An 8640-nucleotide genomic window follows, 5' to 3' on the forward strand; every position below is an offset into this window, starting at 1 on the left:
TGGTCTGTTCAATCTCTCTCATTTTTTCTTTTGTGTCCTCCTGTTGTTTCCATCTCTTCACTCATTAGCTATGTAGGCTATGAGTCAATGAACTTGTCGGAGATACTTTTAGGATAGGAAGAAAAGTTATAAAGCCAAGTGCTAAATGGGGGCAGTAAAAGTGATCAACCTCATATCCACTGAAAGCAAAGCAGAGCAGTGCCAAATCTTCTAGGGAATTATCTCTATTAATATCTAGGTACAATTAAGGCTAACATTTGAAAGCAAACACTGGTGCTTAGGAGTCAAGATCTATGAAGATATAAATTTCTGCTAATTCTGCTAACTCTCTTACTCTGCAAAGGAGAGAATGATCAGGAAGGACATCTACAATTTAGGGTGCCTTTACACTGAAAGAACAGTAATAGTTTTCTCTTTGGCTCCATAGTTCTCTCTGCCTTTCTGTTTCCACAAGCATTCTGCAGACCTGTTGGGTTTATCATACTAGATGAGTAAAAAAGGCACTCTACTCAGTATATGGGGGGAAAATGGCTTTTAGCATCAGTGACTAGCTTCTGAGTAACTTCTCATTGCTGCCTTGTACATCCTTTTGACTAAAATCTGTTCCCATTAGTCTTACATGTAGGTATTAAACACTATAGGATGGGAGACAACTTTTGGTTTGTAGTGTATAGAATCTGGCATAATTTTGTGAAGATGTGTAGTCTAGGATGAGGGCTTCTCATACCTAGGATAACCTAAACAAAAAATTGCATGAAGAGATATTTATTAGTCTTAAAATAGGATGACAAGTTAAGACCCAAAGCAAAACTTGTCCCAGGCTGATTCATATTACCTACCTCAAACGTTCACTTCAGACAGTGAGAAAGATTAGCTCTTTCCTCTCAAGTCACCTCTTAGATAGGGGGTCCAAGAAGGGTACCACATGACAGTGTAATTCTGAACACTGCAATGACCATCATGTCTTAGCTACATCTTCAGGAATGTAGCTCAGTCCCTTGAAGATGCTTGTGCCTTAGAACAGACTCCCTTATCTATTAAGACAATATTGCAAATACAGGCCTTACACCATAACTGGGTACTCTTCTGCCCACCTCTTTCCTCAGCTTCTTTCCAACTCTCTTATTCTTCTGACAGAGGTAATACTAGAAATTCAAATACTCATGCATTTCTGTAGCCAGACCTTTTATATTTCTGTGTATTAAAGGAAAACAAATGTTTTCAGTTTCCTGGTGTCCAATATCTAATAGATATTAGTTCTCTAATAGACAGTTGTTAAAGGGCCAGGTATATCAGGAGTAACACAACACAAACACAGTACAATTTTAAGGAGTTTCTGATTGAATAGAGTAATGGAGGCTCTGGGCCATATTGCTTTCTGTTTCAGAGAAGAATAAGGAAATCATACCTCCATCTGTGGCCATCTTTTACCCATCAAAGCAGGAAATCCAACAGAAGAACAAGGCCACACTGGTGTGCCTGGCCTCTGGTTTCTACCCTGACCACCTGACTCTGGTCTGGATGGTAAATGATGTTAAAAGGACAAAAGGAGTGGGGACAGATGAATTCTCCACACAGAATGGGAGTACCTACTCACTGACCAGCCGACTGAGGATCCCAGCCTGGGAATGGTTCAACCCTTTGAATCATTTTGAGTGTGTTGCCAATTTTTTTCAGAATGGAAAAGAGGAATCCGTACACAAAGTTATCTCTGGTGATGCTGGTGAGTAAAAAATGTGTATCACCATGCTGTACAAACTAGAAATCACAAATCAGAAGTGTGTGTGCTATGATATGAAACACATCTATGTAAAACTTCTATCCAGGGTGTTGTTATGGTAAAATATATATCTAAATATGTAGGTATTAGCATATGTCTCTTCATATTCCTGGGCCTCTCTATCTACATTAGCATTATATATTTATAGTTTCTTCAGCTTTTCAGTGAGAAATCTCTGTAGTATAGTAAAACATATAGTATAATAAAATATATATTATAGTATAATGAATTTATTGAACTAATGAATTATAATTAGGCAGTATTTTGTAAACTGAAACTTCTAAAATTTATGGTCTGTTTGATTTGAAAAGAAACATGACTTTCAGTTTATTTTTGTCTTTCAGGTTGTGCAGTTACAGAAGGTATGTGTTTCTTCTCACAGGCAAATATCTGTACATATTTGAATTGCAGTTTTACTGACACTAAGTACAAGGTGTGTAGGATTTCTACCACATGAATAGCTTCTGCTTTCTCATCTAAGTGATTTGTATGTTAGATTTAAAAAAAAAAAAAAGAAAAAAGGAAGAAAAGACTTTGAGAAGGTTGTTTGTGCATACTGTATGTAGCGATGGTGTTGGGTTTTAGCTCTTCCTTATGGTTCCCTTTTGAAAACACAGGAGAAATACTGGAACCTTCCTGTACAGTGTAATTTGCTCTTTATTATCTCCTCCTGTCCTTAACACTGCCTTCTGTTGGGAAGATTCTTGCTCAGTCATGAAAGAAATGAGTCCTACTTATCCAAGCAATTATGACATGAAGATTGAGAATCCAAAATTCTGAATATTTCCTATATAAAATTCGACATACTTCTGATGGCAAGTCACATCCCCCTCCAAACTGGAGTTATATAGAGACGATATCCAGATTACAGATTACATTTCTTTCCTTTATGTATACGTATTTACTCACTCCTGTTTTTCACTAACTTCTTTAATGTTTCAGGAATCTTAAGGCTGAACCAACATTGAGGTGGTATCTCAATACTACTGCAACTCCTTAAGAGCAAAAAATCTACAAGAATAAACTGCTAGATACCATGTTATTCTGGGCTGTGTAAAACTCTCCTGATATGTCAGCAGCACTCATAAGGCCACTGACAGTAATGAGAGAAAAAAAATCTGTATCTTGTGATTTGGCTTATTTTGTGTTCCTAAGAGGGAATTCAGATGAACAGCCTAGTTTTTCAGTAGGAGTGGCAACACAGTACTTTCTTAGCATAAAGCCAATCTCTGTTGCTTCCTAGGTTTGCTTTCTCTTTTGGTTCTTTGGATCACTATGTTCTTTCCCATCACCTGCTATCTGGTGTCAACAGAAACATTAATTTGGCTCTAGGTTTCAAGGGTTCATATTTGATTAAAACTACATTAGATCTAGTATCTCGTGATGATGACAATTCAATACATAAATGATGCTTTCTTTGCAGACTCGTACTTGCAGTATGGAAATTCTGTGAAGCTCACTTACCTCATTCTCTGTGGCAAAGCCTTGATCTATGCAGTTTTGGTGAGCAGTCTGTTGTGGAGAACCAAGGTAAGCTAGTGTGCCACTTGAAGGCTGAGCTTACTCACCAGTCAAGGATCAGTGGATGCAGGCTGGATCTATCCTCAGACCTATGGTTTTTCTGCATGTGATCTGCCAGGCTCTGTGCAGTCTAGTTTGAAAAATCACGAGAGATGAGTTTTCTATTCCTGTTTTTCCAGAACTCAGATAAAATCAATGCTATCTAGCAGAGAAATTCCTTCTCAAAGTACTCTTTAAACACATGAAAAAGATGAGACTTAAGGACAAATTCTGTAGAAAGTAAAGAAGGGAAATATGAGATATATCACACTTTTCTGTAACCATTAAAAAGGGACTTATGCCTGCAGTGAAAATAACAAACAGGTTTTTTGAAGTGATATAGAGGATAAATCTGAACAAATATTTACAAAAATTTATAAAGAATTGTGGGATAAATCTGAACAAATGGGAGAAGTTGAACTAACTACCAGAAAATACTTTTTATTAGTAAGTTTCTCATATGACTGAAAGATGTACCTGGTGAGAGCAGGGGAAGCCTCAGCATTTGTCCCTTTAAAAGCAGGACAGGAAGATATATTTGAAAAGTGACCTGGCAGAGTTGAGGGCAAGTATGAACACAATCTCAATTATATTTTTGGACCTTTTCCAAGGATACCAGATGGAGTGGATGTGTATTTTACTGGATCACAGTCATAGAATCACAGGATGGTTTAGGCCAGAAGGAACCTTTAAAGATCATCTAGTTCCAACCCCCTGCCGTGGACAGCAACATCTGTCACTAGACCAGATTTTTTAAAGCCATGTCCAACCTAGCCTTGAACCTAGCCTTTCTGGGCAACCTGTCCCACTGTCTCACCATCCTTATGATAACAAATTTCATCCTTTAATCTAAAGCTACCTTGTATCCGTTTAAAACCAGTACCTCTTGTCCTATCACTGGAGGCCTTGGTAAAACGTCTCTGTTTTTCTTAAAAGTCCTCTTGTATACTGAAAGACCTCAAGAAGGTCTCCCCAGAGGTTTCTCTTCTCCCTTCTGAAGATGGGGTTGTTCTCTCAGTCTGTCTTCATACCAGCCCTCTGACAATTTTTTGTGACACTCCCCTGGATCTGCTTTAACATGTCCAGAGATGGACACAGTACTCCAGGTGGGGTCAGTGGGGTCACGTGAGAGCAGAGCAAAGGGGCAGAATCACTTCCCTTGACCTGTTGGCCAGACTGGGCTTTTGATGTATCCCAGGATATGGTTGGCTGTTCGGACTGCGAGTACACACAGCTGGGTGACACACAATTTTTCATCCACCAGTATCCCAAATTCCTTTGCCACAGGGCTGCTCTCAAGCCATTCATCCTCCAGTTTGTACTGATCCTGGTGGCTGCAGGGTTCACCTGGGCCACCTTTAAGTCTGTCCAGGTCCCTCTGGATGACAACTCTGATTCCCTCAAGCATATCAACTTCCCCTCAGCTTGGTGTCATCTGTGAACTCGCTGAGGGTGCACTCGATCCCAGTATCAATGACACATTGATGTAGGTATTAAATGATGTTGGTCCCAGTACAGGCCCTTGAGGGAAACCATTCATTGCTGGTTACCACTTGGACATTGAACCATTGATGGTAACTCTCTGGGTATGGTCATCCAACCAACTCCTATATTTGTCTCTTTTGCTCAGTTGTTGTTGTTATTATAATTTTTTTAAAATATTTTTTATTCTGTTTTGTTTTCAATTAGGTAGGTGGCAAGTTGTATAAAGAATGAATGAAGACCCCTCTTCATCACGTCAGCGGAAACACAAGTTATACCCTCTACCTTTCCATAGCAAAGGATCTATGCTTCTAAGAACTTCTAAATATTTTTTGGTGATTCTTTGTCCCACTCCTGTTCTCCACTTTGTTGTACTCACTGCTGGATTTTTCCTGTGCTTCCATATCATATATTATCATATTGTATTGTCTCATATGTTTAAAACTAGCACCTTCTTAATGCTCAGAGGCTGAGAACTCAGATCATTGATTTAGGAATAAATTTTTATCTTCTTTTCCGTTGAAAAAACATGAGTTGTTGTTTTTTAATTTGGTCTTTTGTAGTAATAATGTCCTACCACACAACTTTCAGTGATGAGTGGTGTCATAAGGAACTCACATTAAAGCTCATTCACTGACAATCTTTATAAGAATAATTTATCTGTTATGGGAACAGAAGACGACTCATCCAGTACTTAGACTGTGTGCCAACAACTGGAGCAAGGCTGCAGGCTTTAGAGGCTTGCACACTCCAGTGGCTAATTTCTAACCAAAACAGATGCATAAGGAAACAGAACTCTAGCCAGAAGAAAAGTGACACTCTCTCAGGAGAGGCATGGTAGCTGCTTTCTCTCTCACTGTGTTCTTACTTGAGATTAGCTTGGTGATGGCACCACACTCATTGTGTTAGTGAAGAAAAATTTTGTGAATAGATTAAAGGTTGCCTGACAGTTAATGTGTTTGTTTCAAAAGGATCTGATGACAGGTTTGAGAAGAAGGTGGCATATCTTTTTTAATGTCATTAAAGGAAAAAAAGTTATATCTAAGTGCTAGAGGATAGATGGGTATAATCCTATAAAATGGAGTTATTTTTCCTGCTCTGTACTTGTAACTCCTTCAATCTCCTCTAACCACTTCAAAACAAGAGAAAATACTATATTGAAAAATTATTACAGAAATTATTTATGTACTCTTATGGCTATTTCAAACAAAATGGAGAACTGTTTCCTGAAAATACTTTTTTCAAAAATGTGTTCATGGGTCTCACATTCACAAGATGTGGACAACCTGGTCTAGTGGAAGGTGTCCCTGCCCATGGCAGGGGGTTTGGAACTAGATGATCTTTAAGGTCCCTTCCAACCCAAATAATTCTATGAATTTATGATTCCATGAAACACTTTTTGTTATCCTCAACCAAACAATTTAATTGTCCCTCAATAATTCACAAAAAGTCTTAGCATTTACTTCACTATTAAGAAGGAAATTTGAGTTGATTTCTCCATTACACAAACTAAGCACAGAGAAATAATCTTGGCCATTTGGACACCTATCTGTAAGCTTTTACAAATTTAGGTAATAATTTTTATCTATGCTTACACAGAACCACTGCGATTTGGAGGAGAAACCAAGCTGACTATTACAATTAATAAAATGTTATTTACCAAGCATGTTTGAAATAAAACAAAGGAAGCCCAGAAAGAATTTTCCTTTCAGTTATTCTTTTTATAGCTATATTTTCTATTTTGGTCAAGTCATGTTTAAGTTCTTCTGTGTATCAGTGAGAGAGATGATCAGTTGATGATCAGTCTTCCAGTTGCAATTGTTATTTTCATAAATATTTCTTGCCATGTTTGCCCTGAACATTGTAAAATACTAGGTCATTTTTGCTTTTGAAAGATTCAAGAAAATAGACAACAATACAGAAGAAGGGAAAAAACCCAAAGAGAAACACAGACATGTTCTAGGGAAGTCCCTAAAAGAACAAATAAGGTGTTTTGATTCTTGGAGCAAAAATCATAAGCTAACTTGCAGATCAAGGCACTAACACTCTATTCTGGAATAGAAAGACAGACTAAGGGACAAATTAAACCTCTAATTATGTATTTTAGGAGGAGAAGAAGGGCTGATGACAAGGAACTGCTGTCTGAAAATCGAAACAAGGGACTAATATACTTAGGAAATAGCATTTGAAAAAAAAAGGATGAAGCATATAATCTAGAGTGAAGGAAGAAAAAAAGGTTGGTGAGTAATTTCAGTGCCAAGTGGGGCATGGAATAGGGGAACATGATCTGTTGGCACAAGTCAGTATTCCAGGGTCCTGTGAACAGAAAATAAACGACTCCATACCCCTTGCATTTGGTGAATTCCCATGCCCAAAGTTTCCTAGATCACAGAAGATGGGAAGGTGATGAGAGAGGAAACCAAGGAGTTAATGGAGGCTTCTTCATCCTTGACTCTTCAAAACCTTAACTGTTACAACAGATATACACCATTATTTTCTTATTGTTTCTCTCTCAAATTCAGACAACAGACCACAGTGACTACTCTGAGTAATAAGCAAAGGCTGACAGCAAAGCTGAGTGCATCTCAGCTTTTCTTGCACCTTCCTTGACAAACATTTTTGTTAGCACATGCCAGAGGTACTGAGCTTCCTGTGGGAGCCAGCCTTTTTATATCTGAAACAACATCTCACATGAAATGTATACAGTAGAAAATCTTTCTGGTGGCTATGATAACCCTTTAAAAGCACTTGAAAAGTGTGCCTAGTTTTGTGTCCTTCTTCACTTGAGGCAAGCAGAACATTAATTATGGGAGAGGAGAAAACAGAGTTTGTGAGTTAGACACCCAATAGTTACATGCATTACAGGAAGGAATGTCCATGGGTAAGGGATTTACCATTAGGTGATTCCAAATTCTGCAGAATTAAGTAAGTAGTGAGGGCAAATGTCAGGCTATGTGATTACACTTCAGTCTGCTGGACTGCAAAAAGGTAGGATATATGACAACTTGCCTAAAAAAAGAAAAGTCATTGTCTGCGATGTTTAGCAGTCAATGTTTTACTAAATCCTAAGCCTACAAACAATATTTGTAGGGTCATGGCAAAGAGGATGCTTAATGTCAAAACAGATTAAATGAAAAGTTATTTTTTTTAAGCTTGTAAGAAAGGAAAGTAATGAAAGTGAAGGACTGCAAGGGAATGATAAACAGGATCTTCCCAGTGCTCCTAGTATTTCAACACAGTAGACATTACTTAAGTGAAGTAGCATACTACATCTCCAGGGACTCAGCTCTTTTCAGGGGTGGGGAGTATTTCAGGAGTGGCTATTCTGGGTATGGTAGATTAGGAAATAGAAAGATTGGACAAGCTTTTCAGGCAAATTTCATATGAAGGTCAGCAGTAATAACATATTTTGAATAAGGAACAAGTCTCACTGTTCTAGGTAAGGAAAAAAAAGGAGAAGTCAGCAGACCTTCACTAAGAAGGCTAAAGATGACCCTTCAGGAAAGACAGGGTAAGAAATAAGGAGACAGAAAGGACTGTGAAGAAGAAGGTGACAAATTCACCAGTTACTGAATTTGCCCTATGAATAGGACATTTTAGTGTTAAAAATAACAGATTAATAAAACTGTGAAGAAAGCTAGCAAACAGGCAACCTTAATGGAATAAACTGAAGGGAATGAGAAGGTTGAGACAAGAAGAAGAGACCTCAAGTCAGATAAGTGCATTTTGGAAGAATATATGCCACCTCAACAATGCAGAACTCCCAGAGACTTTATTCAGCATGTACTCAGTCTACTGGCTGTCCTCCAGAAGAAATG

General features: G+C 38.1%; 1 protein-coding gene across 1 annotated transcript in view; it reads left to right on the forward strand.

Annotated features, from left to right (window-relative positions):
* LOC127468058 (M1-specific T cell receptor beta chain-like) overlaps nucleotides 1-6566 on the forward strand; it is a 56959-nt gene extending 50393 nt beyond the window's left edge. Inside the window, exons 4-7 of the mRNA XM_051780840.1 lie at nucleotides 1388-1723; nucleotides 2125-2142; nucleotides 3204-3310; nucleotides 5030-6566. Of these exons, the coding sequence (XP_051636800.1) occupies nucleotides 1388-1723; nucleotides 2125-2142; nucleotides 3204-3310; nucleotides 5030-5056 (488 nt within the window). The 3' untranslated portion in view covers nucleotides 5057-6566. The remainder of the gene's footprint in view (nucleotides 1-1387; nucleotides 1724-2124; nucleotides 2143-3203; nucleotides 3311-5029) is intronic.
* Nucleotides 6567-8640: the final 2074 nt, after the last annotated feature.

This window comes from Manacus candei, unplaced genomic scaffold (assembly GCF_025592945.1).
Source record: "Manacus candei isolate 608988 ecotype Guabito, Panama unplaced genomic scaffold, ASM2559294v1 h1tg000014l, whole genome shotgun sequence".
NCBI classification, from domain to species: domain Eukaryota; kingdom Metazoa; phylum Chordata; class Aves; order Passeriformes; family Pipridae; genus Manacus; species Manacus candei.